The sequence below is a fragment of the Mustela erminea genome, chromosome X (assembly GCF_009829155.1).
Source record: "Mustela erminea isolate mMusErm1 chromosome X, mMusErm1.Pri, whole genome shotgun sequence".
Taxonomy (NCBI): Eukaryota; Metazoa; Chordata; class Mammalia; order Carnivora; family Mustelidae; genus Mustela; species Mustela erminea.
Genome location: NC_045635.1, coordinates 19168496 through 19190560, shown reverse-complemented (window position 1 = coordinate 19190560; position 22065 = coordinate 19168496). Strand labels below are relative to the sequence as shown.

The 22065-nt window shown below is 39.0% G+C and overlaps 1 protein-coding gene across 3 annotated transcripts; it reads right to left on the bottom strand.

Moving 5' to 3' along the window:
- Positions 1-500: 500 nt before the first annotated feature.
- Positions 501-20760, bottom strand: PRDX4 (peroxiredoxin 4). Of its 3 annotated transcripts, XM_032330781.1 has the most exons (8): positions 17716-18086; positions 14002-14119; positions 10894-11010; positions 8732-8854; positions 6374-6504; positions 5343-5377; positions 1443-1489; positions 501-615 (listed from the first exon to the last, which is right to left on the bottom strand). In XM_032330781.1, the coding sequence occupies exons 1-8, from the start codon at positions 17957-17959 to the stop codon at positions 612-614; spliced, it is 819 nt and encodes a 272-aa protein (XP_032186672.1). In that variant the 5' UTR covers positions 17960-18086; the 3' UTR covers positions 501-611. The 3 variants fall into 3 exon arrangements, with proteins under 3 accessions (XP_032186672.1, XP_032186673.1, XP_032186671.1); XM_032330782.1 differs by lacking the exons at positions 1443-1489; positions 17716-18086 and adding an exon at positions 20274-20760; XM_032330780.1 differs by lacking the exon at positions 1443-1489 and having other exon boundaries at positions 17716-18084.
- Between the last annotated feature and the right edge of the window lie 1305 nt (positions 20761-22065).

The window sequence follows — 22065 nt, the reverse complement described above, 5'->3', positions numbered from 1 at the left end:
GAATGGAATGGAAATTATTAATCAAGAAGATATAGCTTGGGGAGCCTGGGTGACTCAGTTGGCAAAATGTCTGACTCTTGGTTTCAGGTCTGGTCATGATCTTGGGGTCATGGGAAGGAGCCCTACATCACACTCCATGCTCAGCACGGAGCCTGCTATCTACCCCCCAACTCCAACTCCCCCAACTCCATGCTCTCTAATAATTAGATAAATCTTTTTTAAAAAAATAAAGAACTCCAAGAGTTGCTTTGAGCATTAAATCTAATAATGCAGCTAATCACCTAACACAATGTTTGGCACCTGAGATGTATTACATAAATATTGGTTACTCTTGTTACTAGTTTGATTCAATCTGACATTTCTTACTTTGGGAAGAGAGAAACTTCCTATCTTTTGGCATCAGTGTTTAACTTGAACACTAAATACCTTAGGGAGTTTTATATTCTTTAAGAAATTACTATTTAAAAAAAAAGAAAAAAGAAATTACTATTGTAACACAGTATGGTACTAAAACGGTGAACTTTATTGAGGACTTTCAAGCATTGAAACCTGAGGAAGTATTTTTCAGTTGAGTTTATCGAAATACTTCAGTTTCCCAGCTGGATCTGGAATTATCTGTTAAAAAAAAAAAGCAAATTATTCATTTTTAGAAATTGTTAGTTTTTTTAAAAGTAAAATTGACATATAATATCTTACTAGTTTCAGGCATATATCATAGTGATTCAATATTTTTATACATTATGATCCCCATAATAGATCTAGTTCTCATCTGTCCTCAAAGTTATTACAATATTGACTATATTCCTTATGCTATACTTTCCATCTCTGTGATTGATTTCTAACTGGAAGTTTGTACCTCTTAATCCCTTTCATCTATTTTGTACTTTCTCAACCCACCTCCTCTCTGGCAACCACCAGTGTTTATATTTAATATTGTTTGATTTTGTTAGTTCATTTGTTTTTTAGAGACCACACTGAAGTGAAATCATATAGTATTTGTCCTTCTCTGACTTATTTCACTTAGCATGGTACCCACTAGATCATCCATGTTGTTCCAAATGAAAAGATTTCATTCATTTTTATGGCCGAGTAATATTCCATCATGTTTATACACATTTTCTTTACTCGTTCATCTCTTGGTGGACACTTGGGTTGCTTTCATATCTTGGCTGTTGTAAATAACGCTGCACTGAACACAGGGGTGCACAGATCTCTTCAAATTGATGTTTGCAAATTATTTAAAAGCCAAAGTACATCGGTAGTAGTCTGATGTTGGTTGCCCATCTCTTGACTAAATAAGATAAAGATGATTTTTGTGTGCCAAATTACATCATATATACAGGAAAAACTGGATTTGTCCTACCTACTAATCTCACCTATCCCAAAGGCAAATTTTGTTAATAAATTAACATCTGTATTCAAGCATCCCAAAATTTACTTACAGCTCTTCTCTTGGCCACCAGGCTTTCATGACATCTTCAGGTTTGATCTAATTAAGTCAAACACATTAAGAGAGCATGGCTACAGATGTTAATGTATTTTTAAAGTTATCTGCTGATGAAATGTTGGTATGCCACAATAACCTGAAAGGCAGCAGTGTGTTCAAATCGATTTTTATTTATTTAAAAATAATTGACTTACAATACTGTGTTAGTTTCAGGTGTATATCATAGTGATTCAGTATTTATATATATTATGAAATATCACCACAATAAGTCCAGTCACCATCTGTCACCATACAATATTATCAACTGTATTCCCTGCGCTGTACTTCTCATCCCTATAACTTACTCGTTTTATAACTGGAAAATTATACCTCTTAAATCTCTTCATGTATTTTGTCTATCCCCCTGGTCCCATCCCCTTTGGCAAACAATATTTGGCAATATTGTTCATCTATTTATACCTCTCTGTATCTATGAGTCTATTTTTGTTTTTTTTTTTTTTTAGGATACATATATAAGTGAAATCATACGAGTATTTGTCTTTCTCTGACTTATCTCACTTAGGATGATACCCTCTGGGTCTATCCAGGTTGCTGCAGATGCTAAGATTTAATTCTTTTTATGGCTGAGTAGTAGTCCACTATATATATACTATATCTTCTTTATCCAGTAAATGGATTTTTTTGAGGTCCAGAATGCAACCTTTTCATCTCAAACTACAAAGTAAAAAAATACTAACATATATGGAGTAGTACGTTCAATCACTAGTGAATCAACACTCTGGGAAAAAAAATGCTCCTTCATTAACAGGATCACAGCCTTAGAACCCTATTAAATTAAAAAAAAATTTTCAATATGATTTGAGCTCACATTAACTACATTATTTGACAGTTATAGGTAAAGTACATCTGCCCTATACATAAACAGTATTGTTTATGATAGTTCTCTATGCATCTTCTTCAGAATTTGTCTTCAGCATATAGTAAATATTACATAATTTTTCAGGGGTCACTTCCAGGAGTATTCTGTCTTTGCCAGTTTATAATCTCTCTGCACTGAAATTCAATTTGCAAATACTTATGGACTAATACGGCACTGTGTGCCAATAGTGTGCTGGGCAGTGGGGGATACAAGAATAACCACACTCAAGTCCGTGTCTTTGAGACTTGTCCAACCCTGTGGGGAAGCCGTGTGTGTACACAAGTTTCCGACGCAATGTACAATATGATCCTGTATGACACAGGCTAGGCCTAAATGGATATGGCATCAAGGAAGGCCTCAGAGTGGAGGTGACATTGAAGTTAGTCTTGAAAGATGAGTAAAATTTAGAGAAAGGGGAAGATATTCCAGGCTAAAAACCCAAGTAAAGGCACAAATCTGTGAAAAAGCAGGACTTATTTTGGGAAGAAGTGAGTCAAGGGACGCGGAGGGAACACAGTGTGTGTGCGGGTGTCAGTTGTAGGGAGGATGACCTGGGAGAGATTGGTAGATACAAACAGTGCAAAGGGTTGAAAGCGGTGCCAGGGATCTGGCTTTTGTCACGTGAGTACTGGAGGGCTGCTAAAAGGTCCTGGTTTGGAGAGTGGCATGCAGTGGTGAGGTCAGGGCAACAAATCAGGAGGCCTGTGCAATATACAGGAGAGAAGTGAGGCAGATCTATTTTCAAACTCCTCCAAACTAGCTGCTGCCCTCACCATAGTCACCAAAGACTTCGCATTTCTGTTACTTCACTGTATTCCCATTCTCCATGCCACGTGACACTGGCGTCCCTATTCCCTTCCTCATAGCTCGCTCTATTCCTGCCACATGGGCCCTCGTGATGTTTCTGGAACATGCTAAGTTGGTTCCTGGCCTTAGGACCCTGCCCTTGCTTTTCTTTCTGCACTGCTCTATGCTTGACTTGTTCCCTCTTCACTCATGTTTCAACTTAAATGTCATCTTAAAAGTCTTTTCTGACCACTTAATCCTTCACCCCAGGCACTACCCCACCAATTCTCATCAACCTGTTTCTGAAACCATTTGCCACAATCTAAAATTAGAATTAGAATGTAACTCTGATGGTAGGGACCTTGGCTGTGGTATTCACTAATAAATACCATCTTCCTATCTTAAGAGTTTGAATAGTTGCCATACAGCAGGTGGTCAAGAAATGTTTGTTGAAAGTATGCCCACAGCAACAGCAGAATTGTGGGCTAGGGGTGGGGGAAATGGGGAGATGCCAGTCGAAGGGTACAAGCCTTCAGTTTTAAGATGAGTAAGTTCTGAGCATATCATGTACAGCACAGTGACTATAGTTAATAATACGGTTTTGTGTACTTGAAATTTGCTAAAATAGTAGATCTTAAGTGTTCTCACCACACACAAAAGAATGTAACTGTGTGAGGTGATGGATTTGTTAATTAATCTGACTGTGATAATTATTTCACAATAGATCAAATCATCATGCTGTTTAGTTTAAGTATCTTTAATTCTGTTTATCTATTTATACCTCAATAAAGCTGACAACAAGAAAAGGAATGCCCAAACACAGTATGTAATTACATATGTGAATTTTTTTTGGTGGGAGAATTCATGGTTTTTTTTAATCAGATTCTCAAAGGGGTTTGTGGCCCCTCTAAAAGTTAATCAAATGGATAGTCAATATGTTTTCTGAAATGTAAAACATTCATCCTCTAATACCTTTGTAGTCACTTTGTACCTCTTGGAAGCTCTGGCTCTTCTTTCAGTACAAGCATGTGATTGATGAGGATATTCACCACTCCTTGTTGGTTTTGCTACAGCTCTGGGGGAACATCCCCCGACTTTGAAGACCCATCCAGAAATGCCTTCTAAGGCTTCTCAGGCGATACCTGCAGCTTCTGATTCCTATTTCTATATGGAAGCCTCACAGTCAATAGCTATAGGCTAACCTAATGATTCATGTGTAAATTTAAAGTACTTAGTGCTTAAAGCACCTTTAATGTCTATCTTCATATCTATCTTTGAGATCTATCAGATCTATGTAGAAGTAAATTAATTTGTACTGTAACCTTAACTCTGATCCACAAAGGCAAAGCTGTTTTGCAAACTCTTCAAAAACTGGTTCAGAACCAGTGAAATGTTACTTTACCCAATCCCCAATCTGAGTTAGGTTACAGAGTGAATTTCTACCTCTCATTGTCTATGATTAATGGCATTTTTTGTTGATTTGCTAAAGAAGAAAGTCTTAGGAATCTGTAGTTTTCTTTTATCGTAAGATAATGATTTCTTCCTCCAATGCTCTAATATTTGTCAGTTTCCTAACTACAGTTTGTATAGAACTGTTGATTTTTAGAAGATAAACACGTTAATTAAAAAAGGTTCAAGCAAGTTTCTGAATTGTATTTTGGCCAGAGACTACTTCAGGGATTGGCTATAAATTATACAGCTTTCCTAAATGAAAGGATATACCTGTTTCAATCTTCCTTCAAACAATAAAGGAGAGAATCATTTAGCCTCAATGTTAATTAAGCCAGATTTTCTCAAAAGTTTACTACATACAGAAAGGTTTGCTTTTGAGTTTTTTTTGGCCCACAATATAGGAAGGAACTCCATACATGATCCCTAAGACTTCTGACTTAATTCTATCAGGTCTCCACTGTTTCTCTCTCTCTCTCCTTTTTTTTTTTTTGTTAATGGTATCTCTCTCTTAATACTTGGTTTTAAAATTCACAGCATTGTCTGCCAATTACATTTACTCTGCTTTCTCCAGTTTCAGCTACCTTCTCTACGGTGCAAAGAATGCCTGTACTCTTATGATTTCTGTAGTATGTTCACTTCCTTTACAAAATCAAGGTTCTATTACAAAGAAAGATTATTCTAAGGTTGGCAATTTTTGGCCCCAGCTATCCCGTTGACAGAAAAATCAGTTTGACTTACGGTTTCACTACCAGGTTTCCAACCAGCAGGACAGACTGAAAGGAACAAAATTGGCAAAAAGACAGTTTAAAAACAGATTTCAGTTCTCTTTAGCAACTCTTGGTTTTTCTTTTTCCAAAATGAAACTGAAAGAGCCTATAACAATGAGAACATTTCTAGGCCACTGAACACTTGACTACTGTTCAGTTGCCTGCTTGCACCAAGAATTCCAGTCATGGAGTTCATCAGCAGGCAGCTAACCTATGTCAATGGTTGCCAATTACATTTAGTTACATTTACAATAGAAGAAACCAAGTTGAGTGTCCGCCTAATAAAGTTGGAAGGTTTGGGAATCTGGTAAATTGACAAGTCAGGGCATGGCAAAAACTTCTCCGAGTTTATGTAAACTTCCAGTATAAGCTTATCTTCTGTTTTCTGCAGTACTGTGTACTGATGCCACAGTTTGCTGTCTGTCAAGTAAGAGTTTAAAATTGCTAGGAGAGTGGCGTTTCCCTTTTATTTAGAATGAACCCTTACTCAGGCACTGAGTTATACTTTTGAAAGGAAAATATATGTTCTGTTTTAGCAAAATCTGACCTTTTCCATTTAGCTACTGAAAAAAGTTGGAGTGAAAGGATGAACTGATAGATTACTAGTGTGATAAGGAACAGCTTTGAGGGAAAAAGCTAAGTCAAATAATGTACATATACAAATAAAACCTGCATGACTAAATATTGACAGATTGGCACATTTTAAGTTTACAGAAACATAATTTCAAAAACCAGAGTAGCAGAAACTTTTCTCTGTGGACTGTGCAAATAATGACTATTTTTGCTTCTTATTCTGTAAGTAGAATATATCAGTGATACTTTGTTAAAAGCACTTTAAGTAATAACTGGATCTGCTAAGAAGATCAGGTAATAATCTGAAAATAATTAAGAGGACTTTGGAATCACCCAAATTACTTTTTGACTAAGAACCCAAATTAATCATGCAATCATCTCTCAAATGAAAAAAATCAAAAGGCTAAGATGCTTAGAAGGAAAGGGTACCTTCTCCATGTTTGTCAGTATACTGGAATGCTTGAACCAAACGCAGTGTCTCATCCACTGATCTACCGACAGGAAGGTCATTCAGAGTAATCTGCCTTAGGATTCCTTTGTCATCAATAATGAAGAGACCCCTGTAAAACACAAGAGTGGTACAGATGAAGTCATTTCATCTCAATTAAGACAAACAATAGTTAACCTGCTTGACTGGTGTACACACATATGCAAACACACCCTCCCCATACCCACGCTTATCCGCTGTGTAATTTGGGAATATCATTGTCAAATGGTAGCTTTAAAATTTGTTTTTGTGTAAGCAATGTACTGTTATATTTCTATTTAAGTCTTTATGAGCACTAGGTTTGGGATTTTACTATTCACTATTATTGAAATTATGAATCTACATAGTAAAGTCTTCCTCTGGGTGAAGGAGTGATCTGTCTTCTCACTGGTTGTTTAGAACTCTTTGTATTTCCTTTTCCAGAGGTGGAAAAGGCAAAATTCTTAATACAAGCAAAGTTACCTTTCCCTCTAAATATGTGTATGTGTGATTCACTTTTTTGGCCTAGGGAATAATGGAATAGTTTCATCGAAAAGACCTGCTATTGAGATGGAATGGCATTGCAAGAGTTAAAGCAGACCACAGAAAAATGAAAATTTCCAAAGGACTTTACCATCTTTATTTCAACCCAATACTTGGTTTGGATTTCAACCCAATACTTGGTTTAGAAAAAGATTTCAGGGACTTGGGCTAATTGCTTGAGTACAAGTATTATACATAATAATGAGATCTATTTTTAATAGAAATACATGCAATTACTTATCTATTACATGAAATTTTGTTTTATAGTCATATTAAACATTACTAAAATATCCCTGCTTATCTTACAATATATTTTTTAATATATTTTTTTATATTTTCAATATTTTTTTTAATATCATTTTTAATGATGTCTGAACTAACTAGCGCTCCCTCTCCTTGGACTAGGTCAACTTGGCCAAACTCAGGCAAAACTGTTAACTATTATTCCTATGGGTGTTCTTTCATGTAGCTACTTTTACAGTAGAAAATGGTTGTTAATGGTGATGAAGTCTGTTCTCAAGTAAGTGAGTCTGTTGTGACAATTTGAACTTACTTTGGTAACACACATCATACCATCACATACCAAACAAAAACAAATATGCCTTGGGTGCCTGGGTGGCTCAGTTGGTTAAACAGCTGACCTTTGATTTCAGCTCAGGTCATGACCTCGGGGTTACTTGGTTTTACTTGGTTAATGCTCAAATAATTAAAAAGTGTAAAATAGCTTCAGTCTTTATAGTGGCATATTTACTCTTTGGGAATTAACTTAAGTCATAAACTCTATGAAAGGAGAAAAGATGAAAGAGTTAGCAAGTACAAAAAAAAGAGAAACTATTGGTAGTGACACCTGATACAATATAAATGAACCTTGAAAACATTATGCTAAGTGAAAAGGTTCATCATAAAAAAGCATATATTGTAGGATTCCATTTAAATGAAATGTCCAGAATAGGCAACCAGAGAGACATGAAGTAGATAAGTTGGTTGCCCAGGGCAAGGGTATGGCGATTGTAGGAAAGGAAGAGTAACTGCTATGGGTATGGGGTTTCTTTTTAGAGTAATGAAAATACTCTAAAACTGATTGTGGTGATGGTTGCACAATTCTCAGGCTATACTAGAACCCACTGAATTGTATGGTTTAAATGGGTAAGTTGTATGTGAATTATATCTCAATAAAGCTGTTATTAGAAAACACAGAATTATAAAATACTGGCACCTTCACATAAAACATTCTAAAAAAGAAACAATTAGCACTGTAAAGCAAATTGACAATATAATTATAACAAAATTACAATTCTTTTCAGTTAAAGTTTTCCTTTTATCAAAGACTTCTAATGGTACTTCCTTAATTTGTCCCAATCCCCAAGGCACAAGTTTGCTAAATACTAGGATATCTGTATTTAGAAAAACCATTACTGGAGTCATTTTAGAAAAGAGGAAAAAGAAACAGGCAAGGAATTTGGGTACTGGATTCAAGTGTGGGCTCTGCCATTAACTGGTTATATAACTTTGGCTAAATTCATGGAATTCTATGAATCTGTTTATCTGTAAAATGACAGGGTTGGTCAAAGACCTCTAAATAATCTTCCAGCTTTAACAGATTCCAATACTCACTTAATTTTAGTAGAGCACTCACCAATTATTTTAAACAGTAACTACATTTTTGCAAATAGAGCAAATAATTCCTCTTGATCAAACCTTGTATCTTTTAACTCCATTTCAGGGAGGATTACAAATAATATTTGGATTTGTCATAATATAAAACCAGTGGAGGGTACCTAAGGGTATGGCCTGAGTCTTCCAGATAAACACCATAGTCCTTTGAGATTTGATGGGCCAGATCTGAAAGAAGTGGAATCCTTATTGGCCCGAGTCCTCCTTGTCTGCGAGGGGTATTAATCCTGTAACAAACAAAACATTACCACTCAGAAAGAAGTAAATATACGGATCCAAACAGCACTATTAGTCTCCGTCACACACATATGAACACAAAACACACACATTCTTTCTCTAACAAAAAACAAGCTAATACATATTCTATTTTTCCCCTTTACTCCAGACTTTGTATATTCATTTCCTTTAAATAAATATGGAGATACTTATCACATTTTTAAAGTATTTACATGCTGTATTTTGCCAACCTCTATCGCTAGACATTTAAGCTATTTCCATTTTTCTTTTGCTTTTATCAACACCACTGGAAACATTGATGTATTCTCAACTTTGCATACTTATTTGATTAATTCCTAGAAGAGGAACTGATGGATCAAAGGATATGCACTGTCATAACCTTAGAGTTGTGATCACAAGACAAAGCTTGAGAGATAGAATACAACTGGATGATACTTTAATATTCTGAGACAAAGGAATGCAAAGTCCACTTGAAGCAGGGAAGGAAGTTAGGTATAATCTCAGACACATCGGTCTTCAGATTGAAGCATTTTTACTTGAAACCAGGGAATGTGGGTGTCCTAGTGGGACAGAGCAGCTAGCAAACAAGGAAATACTGCTCCAGATGTCTGCAGCCCCAGTTCTGATATCCAAGTAGAAATCTCTGGTTGATATGTAACCTATCCAGCTCAGAATGTATCTCCCCAAAATTCTTGAGAAGCCAATCCCAAATTATTTGGGAGGATATAGCTTTTTCCCTAGTGGATTTATGTTGTAATCCTACAAAGATTTAGAATTACTTATAGAAGCGACGAAGCAAATTAAACTCATTGTTTTCACTTTGTGATTCTAATTTAAAATGTATAATGTGAAATTTTATTTAGTTTATAAATAATAAGGAAACATTTTTAAAGGACTTAAGGCATGCCATATTTGTCTATTAGATTTGCAAGAATTACTTAAGTTCTTGGAAGTTTTATCTGAAAATTGAGATAGTTAAAGGAAATCAAATAAATATATAACTGCATTTAAAAATACTTGAGAAAATTAATTACTTAAGAGAATATAAATTAAATTGTAGATCCTTACCAGTTAAAATTGTTGTTATATATATATCTATATATAATTGTAAATGGATTAAGTAGTTTTGAATTTGTTATTTTAATGAAATGAATATTAACTTTTAAAACTAAGATAATTCTAAACCATCTTTATTGTGCATAAAATCTTATGCACAGAATTGTGGAGACGAAAAATTCACATCAACACACACATTTCAGATTTTGAAACATACTGCTCTTCAGAATGATTAACCAACTGTATGTGTGAGAAGACCATTTCTTCAGACCTTTGTCATCACTGGATGAAATTTTTCAATATTTGAAATCTTTGCCAATCAGATAGGGAAAAGATGGTGTCTCTTGTCATTTTATTTTATTTTATTTTTTTCTTGTCATTTTAATTTGCAATTCTTGGCAATTATTCAGGTGAAACATCTTTTCATGTTTAATGAGTTTAAAAAACAATCAGAAATTAAGAAAATCAGTGTGTCTTGAAAAATAATTATAAAAGCTATTTTGAGTTTGACTTTTAATACTAGACAACTATGTAACAGAGAAATGGAATTTTAAAGAATTTTTTCCCTTCAGATTAAGGCTACCCAATTTATCATAATGAAGTAATCATACAACTCAGTGGTGTTTGTTATGGCTATTATGTCTTTTGCAGTGAGCTTTTTTCCCAAGTTAGAAATGTCCTATAAAAATCCTTAAGCATTTTTGCCATAACTTCATTGAACTGGTAGCTCTCAGATATATCTATTCCCAACTGTCTGATAACTACATTCTAAAGCACCAGATTGGCTCAGTTGGTAGAGCACACAAGTCTTGATCTCAGGGTCAAGAGTTCAAGCCCCACATTGGGTGTGAAGCCTACTTAAAATAAAACTTAAAAAACCCCTCTATTCCTATCACAATGAGAGTTGTTTGCTTATAATCGAAAAGTGAATCCATTCTTTTTCCTATAAATGCTTAAGTGTAAAGATACAGACCAGGCCAAGTGGGTAAACTGTGAATCCACAGAGCATGCTACCACTTCAGCATTTATAGATCTGAATTCTTCAATCCTGTCACCAAAGGCGATGATTTCAGTTGGACACACGAAAGTGCTGAAAGTTAAAAAAAAATTTTAGTATTCTCCAAATATGCATATGCTTGAAGTTTCAAATGACTTAGTTTTTACAAACACCTTTATAACACCTATATAATATGCATATATAAAAATGCATATTAAGAACAATTATATATATGAGCATTGTCATGATGTAGCTGTCTAGACGATTTGATCAAATATCATTTAATTAAAAATGTGTATTACAGAGTTCACAATTACATCTCAATAAATGTTTATTTTTATAACTTAATGGATCCGTGGTCAACCAATGTTCCCTTCTCCGTTATATAACAATGCTTTATATTTATATAGTGCTTTACAGCTTCCAAAGGATCTACACAAATTTTCCATCATTCCACTCCTTTTTTATATTCCTATACCACCCCTATGAGCTAGATGCACTGATCTTTATTTCCGAGATAAGAAAATGCTCTTCCATCCTCCTTCCCTTTCTTGATAAGGTCCTCTTCTACCTTGTCTCCCAGTCCTGTTGTCAGAAGGGCATGTTTAGAGAATATTACCTTAGGGTGGTATTTTCTGAACCATCACAGGGACTCCTTAAGCCGCTTTATGGAATTCTAACAAACGTTTTAAACAAGTGGAGTAAAAAATACAAGAATACTTTATATACAGGAAGGTTAAGACATGAAACATACGTGTACATACACATGCATATCTATGTATGTTTGTGTTCAGGAGTGATACTAAAAATACTGAACAACCTTAACTCGAAGTTGGCTTTACCTCTGGAGGTTTCTGAAAAGGACCAGGTGGGAGGGGCAACTTGGGGAGGAGGTTGGGAAATTGGCTATTTACTATTTCGTATGGAAGTGTTTCAGGATTTTAATGATCATGGCTGTACTGGTGTTTACAGACTGAATGATACCCTGTATGTATATGTCAGTGTATTGAGTGGCAATAAAAAATGGTTTTGTACTGTGTACAGGTCATGGTCAAGAAAGTCAGAAGAACACAGACTTAGGGGACAAATTCCTCTTGCAGCCCAATACAGGCTTTTTGAAGGTTTCAGTTGTTCAAATGTAGGACTGCCACATGCACGCAGACAGTTCTAATCTTAGATTATATCCCTGGAAACCTGGGCTACAATATGTATTTTCAATATTTTTCCAAAGGTAGGAATGGTTGGCTCCTGCGTGCCTTCCTATTATTCCAACAAATGCTAGTTAGAGACATATTTATCCAACATCTTAGTGAAGACAGAAAAAAAGTTCTAGTAGAACACTAAAGGGTGGGCGCCTGGGTGGCTCAGTGGGTTAAAGCCTCTGCCTTCGGCTCAGGTCATAGTCCCAGGGTCCTGGGATCGAGCCCGGATTCAGGCTCTCTGCTCTGCAGGGCGTCTGCTTCCTCCTCTCTCTCTGCCTGCCTCTCTGCCTACTTGTGATCTCTGTCTGTCAAATAAATAAATTAAATCTGTTAAAAAAAAAAAAAGAAAACTAAAGGGTTACATTTTTGACTTTCACACATGCAGACGGTGGCAAATGCCTCAGAACTCTTCCTTTCTAACCAGGCCCAATCTGGCATCTCAGAGAAACAGAAAGAAGTGATCTTAGCTTCTTGCCCCAGGAGGCCATTGGTGATATCATTCTTTAGATATGTCTTATTCATTATGGAGTTTAAAGTAATAGTGGGAGAAACAGGATATTTGTCTGCTATATTAGACCAATCTCAAAACTCATGTTTAGCATCCTGTATATTTAAAAGATGTTAAAGTTTTGCTTTTATAACAACATGAATTTAGAAGGCCTATCATTTTTTAATATTAAAATTTTCACTTCTTGTTTCTATTAGAAATTAAGTTATATCATACATTTCAGCTTGTCAGGCCACAGTACAGTGGATTAGAAAGAAGGAAGTTCTTGCTAGTTTAAAAGATTATGTATTATCCACATTTATGAATTGGTTTACTCTCAATGAACTAATTTTTCTGAGAATTTTTCCTATTTGGATTAGAGTAGGGGTTAGCAAACTTCAGTCCACAGGCCAAATCCAGCCTATCTTATTTTTTGTAAGTAAACTTTCAATAGAAAACAATACTCATTCATTTGTGTATAGTCTCTGGCTGTTTTTGTGCTACAGTGGCAAAGCTGAATAGTTGCAAGAGATCACAAGGCAAAAAAATATTTACTATGTGGCCCCGTATAGAAAAAGTTTGCTAACCTCTGGCCCAGAGACAATCTATAGAGATAAGCTTAAGTATACTCTTCTGTAAGTTTAAGGTTTTATTTACACAGTTCTAGGACAGTCCTAATGGAAAAAAGACCTTAATATACAGTGGCAAAACAGAAGAAAGTTCTCTTTTTTATAGCCAAAAAATATATTCAAATAGAAAAAAGATAAAAGTCAGGATAAGTCTCTTTTTGTTATCTTTTCAAATTCCATGGAATTTGAAGAACATTCCAGATAAAACTATATCCTTGATAAAACTAAAGCTGCAAGAGTATTTGAGTCAACTTTTTATCTGAAGTGCTATCTGAGTTAAAGAGAAAATTCCCCCAACAAGCATAATTTATATAAATAGGCATTATTTCTTAAGCATATGCAGTATTTTCAGGAAAATGTTCAAACCACAGAAAAGCAATAGATGCAGCAAATAATAAAAGTGTAAAGAGCTAATTTTCTAGTTAAGAGAGAGAAATAGATTTGTGGCCTAAGTCTTGCTATTAAGTGCTTTCTAAAATATCCATTTTCTTGCCTTAGCAGGTATAGCTTTATAGCTTAATATAATTGTAGCCTTCCTTTCTTTGATGATGACATTACAAAACAATTATGTAGATTTAAGTATAAGGCATTGGGGACAATGCCTTTTGGTTCTGAAATATATGGTAGATGTTACCTTCTTGAAAAAATTTGTATCAGCTTGTCTTTTAGGAACCAAGAACTAAATAAAATAATTTGTACTTGATGTTCTTGAATAATGATTGACAATGACTGCTGACGTTTTAGGACCTGTACATGTATTACTCACAAATCAAGTGGGTAGAAGAAAAAAACCAGGTATTTCCCACGATAATCAGTCAACTTGAGCTCCTTGAATTCTCCATTTATCACAGCTGTTCCTTCCCAATAAGGTGCTGGCTTGGAAACTAAGAAAGAGAAATATATGATGTTCTACAACACTGAGAAAATTGGATGACAGAAAGACATCTTCAGGAAATCACTAAAAATTAAGGATTCTACACCTTTGCATCTCTTCAGCAATCTGGTGAAGCTTCCGGACTTTTTCTATGGATAGTGTTACCGAATGCATAAAACAAAACATATAGAAATACAAAGGGAGCCAAGTATATTAAAATGTAATTATCAAAGTAATAGAAAAAAACCTGGTGATAATAGTAATACCTTTGCCCTTTTATTAACACTTTCAGACTTCAAGATCTATGAAGTGCCTGGGTTACTAAGTTGAGCAGCTGATTGTTTATTTTTGGCTGAGGTCATGATCTCTGGGCTTGAGGGTGTGAGACGGAGCCCTGGGTGAAGCCCCACTCACTTCTCTCATGCTTCTTCCTGAGTGCAGAGTCTGCTTGTCCCTCTCCCTCTGACCCTCCAGGCAAGCACATGAGTGCGTGCGTGCTCTCTCCATCTTTCTCAAATAAATAAAATCTTTAAAACTGCAAGATCTAGCAGTGGTCTAGTAACTGTGTATGACAGTGATGAGTGTAAATTTTATTGCAGGATACCTGCAATTACGTGGCATAAAAATATCTGCGATTCTCTTGGCAATATGTATAAGCAAGTACTGCTGAAGCTAGTGTGATTTGTTGCTGATGTTCATAATGGAAGGAAATTCTAAATTTCAGTTGTAGATTAGTGAAAATAAAGATTTTGTTTTTCTATGCATGCTCACAGACCCCTCTACATTCTATCCCTGCACTAAATCCTACTGGATACTTCACTATAGCCCCTCCAAGTTAATGAACTTCCTACAGTTCAAATAATTAAGATTTTCCTCTTTCTAATGACAGTCTTTTAGATGTACTCATTTAAATGTTTGTCCAGTTTCCCACATTCACACAGAAGACCTGCTCAAGGAGTAGGAAATCTGCAAATGTCAGGTGAGAAGTTTAAAATCCCAGACCATGGGATTATTTTCCCGCGGGCTCTGAAAGAGGAGACCCCCTTGAACAGGTTTCAAGTGACCTGATGGAAACTGAATGGTTCATGCTGCTCTCTTGTATGGGCATGCTGTAATTCTAGCCAACATGCTTTCATTATAATGTAGCTTGATCTTCTGTTAACACGTTCAGCACTTAACTTTCAGAGTCTACATATATTGAAGCCAACATCCAATTCCAAATTTAAGGTTCCTAGAAAGTAAGGTTTACAACAGCTAGCATTTTTGACCACTGTGAGAATAAAGACAAAGTTAAGATGAATTTTTCTGTGAAGCTAATATATAACACATGATTATGTATCTTGAGCCAGCAGCCTGCCTCTTATAAATATTCTGATCTAATTAGGTAAAGGCCATGAGGGAGAATTGGACAGAGGGAAACTGAACTATATATGCTTTATATACATTACTGAAAATCCTACTCAAGTGTGAGGTTATAATTGTAATGATCTGTTAAAATGGCACTCCTTAGTGATTTTAGCATATAGGAAATACCAACTCTGAAAAATAATTTTTTTCTGAAAATTGTGATTTTGGAAATTTGGGGTTTTTGACTTAAGAACTGCAGTGTTCTAATAGTTTTTTTGATAGCCTCTTTAGGGTTTTCTATATATAGATTTATGTTACCTGCAAATACTGGAAGTGTTATTCAACGAAAAAAACCTCATCAATTATATGGTAAAAAGACTGCAATTACTTTACTAAGATCTATAAATGGAATTCCCAAAGCAACCCCTTGCATCTGTTAAAAAATAACAACTGTCCCAAATATAAATAGCAGAGTTAACAAAGATTCTGGCAAATGCAGAGCAATAAAGAAGAATGTTTAAATCCCTTCTTCCCGTATCTGCCCCTCCCATCAATTTAACTACTGTTAACATTTTGATGTCTTTTCCTTTCATTCATTCTTAAACACACAAATTTGGATCGTGTTGCACCCATTTTTAAAAAGGGAACAGTAATGAGAACTGAGTTATATATGGAACTGTTAAATCGCTGTATTGTATGCCTGAAACTAATGCAACACTGTTTGTTAACTACACTGGAATTAAAACTGAAAAAAAAGGCGGGGTGGGGGGGGAGAGTAAATCATGAACAGTTATTCATGTTACTAAAATTTGTTTAAAATTTAATGGCTCTGTAATATTCCATTTTATGAATAAAAGTCCTCATATCTTTAATTCTAGATAAGCCTACATGTGACACAGAAATGCAACAGATATCTAAACTTTGAAAAGGTTTGCTGGTAAAGGGAAATCTATTATTACTATTTTTTTGCTTCCATGAGCAGACTTGGATGGAATTTGTTTCTTATGGGATATTTATGTCATGCCAGTAAATACTTAACTGGCTGCCATATTTCAAAATATCTTCCCAAGCCAAGGAAAAGCAACAGGATTTGGAAATACTATGATTTTAAAAGTGCAAGACTGGCTCTTTAAAAACAAAAATCCAAGAGTAACTTCCAGTTAACTTTCAGTAGGAAAGAACTGCCAATGTGTAAGGAGGCAAAACAGTTTTTCTCATTTATCACTCCCATTCCATCCTAAGTTATAACAACATCCTGTTTAACACTGGGGATTTGTAATTGTGAGGTATTACCTTTGTTACTGAATACACACAGGGAACATGCTGTAATTGAACCAAGTATGTATCTACAGAATGCCAAATGATCCATAGGAAAAGCTGATTATTTAAAAGTAAGCAAAGTGGTAATGGTTATCCTTTGGCCCCTGGCCACTTCTTTTTGGCCAATCTTAACATCCAGATGCAGGAGGCCACAACTTTCTCAGTATCTAGTCCGACGTGTCCTTCCTGAAAGTGGCCATTAGCTGTGTACACTGGACAGAAATGCAAATAACCAAAGGCCAGATTGGCAGGAATCAAATTTGCCACAAGGTTTATCATCAACCCAAATGCATTACTTCCAACCTCGCCCCCTCCCCACCACTTTCTTACAAGGAGCCTCGCAAGTACACCCTGTAAGAAGTTCTTCATTTTTGAGAAACACAAAGAATACCCATTAACTATACAGATTTTGGGGAAGGTGGCTTCTAATAGTCTTTATCAGAAGCAACAACAAAAGAAAGAAAAATGAATGGTTTGCCCTCCGGAGCATTTTGGTTAGCCACTTTCCTGTTTAATTCAACTTTCTGTGAAACATTATTCAACTTTTTCAATGTATTCTTCCCTGTAATAGTACTTGAAAATAGAGGCGATGTGCTGCAGGTACTTTTTGATATCTGAGGAAGTGTTTCAGTTTGCACAACATCCTGATGCTTACAAACTCGGGGCCGGGGCCACCCTCTTACCCTCATCTGCGGTTTTGCGGTAACCACTACTTCTTCCAAAATCGGATTCGTGCATCCTTTTCTTCACAGCTGGAACCCCTCTCTATCTCCCTACCCCCACCCCCAGGCAGGCCGGGCCAAGGGCCTAAGGCCACCCACAGGGTGCCGCCCAAGCCAGGACCCCAGGTACTACCAGGGTACACGTGTCTCCCGCCCTCTCCACCTCCCGCCTCCCTTTGCCAGCCCCCACCCTCCCTCTTGGCGGGGCACCACCTACTCTTGGCTTTGCTGAGGTGCAGGGAGTGGTCGCCGACTGAAACCCGGGACGCTTCCCCTGGGTACACTTGTCCACCCGCGTAGAAGTGGCACTCCTCTTCGCGGGTTCGGGGCCTCTCTTCTGCCTCCCAGCCTCGCTGAGCTCCGGCGGGCAGCAAGAAGAGCAGCAGCGGCAGCAGCAGCAGCCTTCGGCTCCGGCCACAGGCCGGAGTCGTCGCGGCTAGCGGCTGCAGCGGCGCCTCCATGACCACGCGACTGCAAACACACGGCCCTTGTCGCGAGCGCGACTTCTCCCGCCGTCAGGGAGCTACAACCGCGCGCCCGATGCCCGCGTGAGCCTGGGCGCGGCCTCGCGAGACCCACTCCGCCCCCACCCCGCCCCGGCCCCCGCCTTGTTCCCTGCTCCACCCTCCTCCCCCTTTCCCCGCCACGTGGGCTCCAGCCCCGCCTGCTCGCCCGCAGCCAGACTTTGCGCCTGCGCCCTGGGCGGACCAGGGCCGCGGAGTTTAGCCCAGCTCTGGGAGCGGAAGCTGCTCAGTGGCTTTGCGCGAGTGGTCAGAAGCGCCCCCACCCGCCGTAGTTTGAGGTATCCTTCCACGCCTATCTCTTCCACAAAGCCTCACCACCGCACGTCACCCCCGAAGTGAAACTGACTTAGCTGCCTCTGAGTGGCTTGAATTTTTGTACTTCTCTCAGTTTTTCCTCAAACCGGCATGTGTGAAAAGTGCCAGGACTACTTGCTCAAGCTATAGCCCTTTTAAGTCCCCGGAAAACTTGGGAGAAGAAAGGTCTAGCCATTTACTCTTCTCAAGCAGCCAAGAGCAAACAGACGGTTTGGTGACTTAAGCCTGTCTCAAAGGTTTTTGTTTTTTTTTCTTTAACTTAAAGCTTGAGAAGTTGCCAGAAAACCAGACTTTCTCCCAACACAGCGTTTCTCCATCTTCTGATAATTATCCCTTCACATTATGGGAGCCTTCAGCGGCCCTTACGCTCCCCAGGGTTCCTTCTAGCTTCCCGTGAGCATTTCTTTCTGAACCCCGCAAAATTCATCCTGTTTCCTCCATTAGACTGTCAGCTCCCTGGGGTTGAAATCGCTGTGTAATTCATCTTTTTTCCCCCGCGGCGCCTGGCACTCTGAGCATTTGATATACCAAGAAGTTGATTTTATAAATGGCACCCAGTGTTCTCAACAGCCTGTTTTAGCTTCTAGTGGCTTTTGCGTATTATATCCTTGCTCCTGTGACAACTCTTTGAAGCATATAGGAAACTTGAGCTTTTCCAAACTCAACCCTTAACCCCAGTCCAGCCCTTTGTATACCTTGGAAGGGTTTGGTGGGAATAGGGCTGAAGGTCCCTGGCACCCTACCCGCCCCACCGCCCCTTTTTTCCCCTTCAGACCCCCAGGTCCTCCCCCCGCCCCACGGATGCTTGCGCCTGCGCTCTAAGGCCAGACCCTGGCTACCATGGGGTTGCTAACTCCAGGAAGTCCAGTTAGTGGCGTCCACCGTGTCCCGCCCGCCCTCAGCGTTGTTTTTGACGCTGCGGGTCCTCGAAGGCCCATCTCTTCTACAAAGCTTCGCTGGAGATGGCCTCCGGCCTTTGCTGGTGACTGGTATTCAGCACTCCTCACTGTTTTAGATCCTCTCACCCTTGGGTGCCCAGCTCTCTACGGAAGCCTGGCTACCGCGTGCCATCCTGCCCCCACAACAAACCATCCTGCCCGAGAACGGCTTGCATTTTACACCTTTAACATTTACTCTCCTTTTCCTTGCAGTGGGCGGGTGAATAGAGACGAGTCTCCTCTCCTGTTGCATCCCTTTTAAGTGCTGAGAAAACTTGAGGAAAGGTCTAACCTGAAAAGCAGTATCTGGAGACCATTTATTCTCTTCCAGTGAGAAAGGACTCTCCCAGCTGGAAAGTCAGTTCCGTGACTTAAGACTGTCTCAAGGTGTGTATAAGTTTTAAAAATTAAGACTTGGTAAGTTCCCGGAGAACCCTTTCTCCCAGCACAGTGTTGTTCATGTTCTGATAATTAGCCCCATCATTTGCCCATTTGCTAGGATGGCAGGTGAGAAGTGGGGGGAGAGATACCACACTCACCGGAAAGACAGTGGCCACTGGCAGCCCTTATGCCCCACCCCCATCCTTTCCATTTTCCCCGAACTCCTGTCATTTTTCTGAATTCTGCAGAAGCCAACCTAACAGTTTGTTTTTCTTCTACTAGACAGCTCTTTGGGGTTGGAATTGATGTGTAATTCATCTTTGTTTCCCAAGGCGCCGGCACTCTGTGTTTGCTGTTGTAAGCTCTTGATTCCCTAAATGACACCTAATGTTCCCAACAGCCTGTCTTAGCTTCCAGTTGCTTTCACAAATTATATCCTTGCTTCTTGTGACAGCTCTTTGAGACAATAGGAAACCTCCCTTTCGGACTCCTCTCTCACCCCAGCCCTGCCCATTTTAGGCTCTGGTTTTTGTTTCTTGACATCTCTTTCCTGTGGGCAGAGGAGGAAAATATGACACTACCTCCCTTTCCTGAGGTGGGGGGTAGCTTGTCCTTACCCATAACGTTGTCTGTCAGCTCTTCGCTTTCGGGAGGCCCGTAGGTAGGAGTCCTCTGACGAGGTTGCTCTCGTTGTTCCCATTCTTCTCCTTCCCTGGCCTCCTGTTCCACATGGAAGGGGAGTGGGATCCGAGAGGTTCGGGACTGAGCCCCCGGGATTCGGCTCAGGCCTATGCCCCGAGGTCGGCTTCTGTGTTCCATCCTGACTGCTAGACAGTCACGAAGCCTCAGTGAATTCTAGGCCCTAGTCTGGGCCTCTAAGTTTGAGAACTGGGAGAGGAAGCTTGGGGAGAATGTTATTTCCTGACACCTCTGTTCTAGGCTGAGCTGAGGTGCCCCAGTTGGCAGCTGGGGCTGCCCACCAAGTGGGCCCAGTGACCCTCCTGCCCACTGGAGAGAGTGGCCAGGTCGGCCAGCTCTCACGCACAAACTCCCCTTAGCTCCTCTGGAACTCCTTGGCAGCTGACATTCTGGTTGGCAGTTGCTCTGAATCCTTCTGGCCAATGATCTCTCCTGAGCTTCTGCCTTGGGTAGGCAGACATTGTGTTGTCACAGTGGCAGTCACAAAGGAGCTAGAGGAGGGGGCCCTGCCCCCAGGGCACTGATCATCCTGCTGGAGTCGGCTGTCCATATTAATAATACAAAATTATCAGGCACGGGGGTGGTTCTATATATAGGATGACTCTCAGAAATACCTGAGGAGCTTAAACACATTCAGGTGTACTGACCAAGCCCTAGAAATGATTATTTAAAAACATTTTATTTATTTATTTGACAGAGAGTGAGAAAGCACAGGCAGGCAAAGCAGCAGCAGGAGAGGGAGAAGCAGGCTCCCCACTGAGCAGAATGCCCGATGTGGGGCTTGATCCCAGGACCCTGGAATCATGACCTGAGCTGAGGGCAGTTGCTTAACCAACTGAGCCACCCAGGCACCCTAGAAATGATTATTTAAGAGTCCTTTGGAGGGGGGGTCCCAGGAAGCTACGCCTTCACAAATGGTGTGTCTGGTTAAGAACCACTGTTGATGGAGGGTAAGAGCACAGATTGTGGAGTCAGCCGTGTCTAGGTTCCAGTCTGAGCTCAGTCACCTATTGGCCTTGTGGTCTTGGGAAACCATATTTAACCTCTCTGAGCCTGAGTTCCATCTGTAGATGGGAGGCATTAATATCTTCCCTCTGTTGTAAAACTGATATTATACAAGTTTCATGATATAAATGTAAAACTTGAGTTGGACTGTGGGCGAGACTTAGGACTCACTTGTGAAGCATATGACAGGAGAAATGCTTTGTGACTTCAGAGGTTTGCTCATAAAAAGGATAGTTTCTGTCTTGCATTAAGACTCTTCGGGGGCACCTGGGTGGCTCAGTGGGTTGGGCCTCTGCCTTCGGCTCAGGTCATGATCCCAGGGTCCTGGGATCGAGCCCCACATCGGGCTCTCTGCTCTGCAGGGAGCCTTCTTCTTCCTCTCTCTCTGCCTGCCTCTCTGCCTACTTGTGATCTCTGTCAGATAAATAAAGAAAAAATCTTTTAAAAAAAAAGACTATTCATGCTGGGGGAAGACTTTCTGTCCAAACTTTTTTCCAAGGAAAATTCATAAAAAATGTAATTTAAAACTTTTAAATGTGTAATTCAGTGGTTTTTAGCATAGTTATCATGCTGTGCTTTGTGCTTACCAGTATTTAATTCCAGATCGTTTCTATCACCCCCCAGAAGAAATTGTATGCTCTTCGTGGTTGATTCCTCCTTTCCCTGTAGCCCCTGGCAGTGGCTAATCTGCTTCCTCTCTCCATA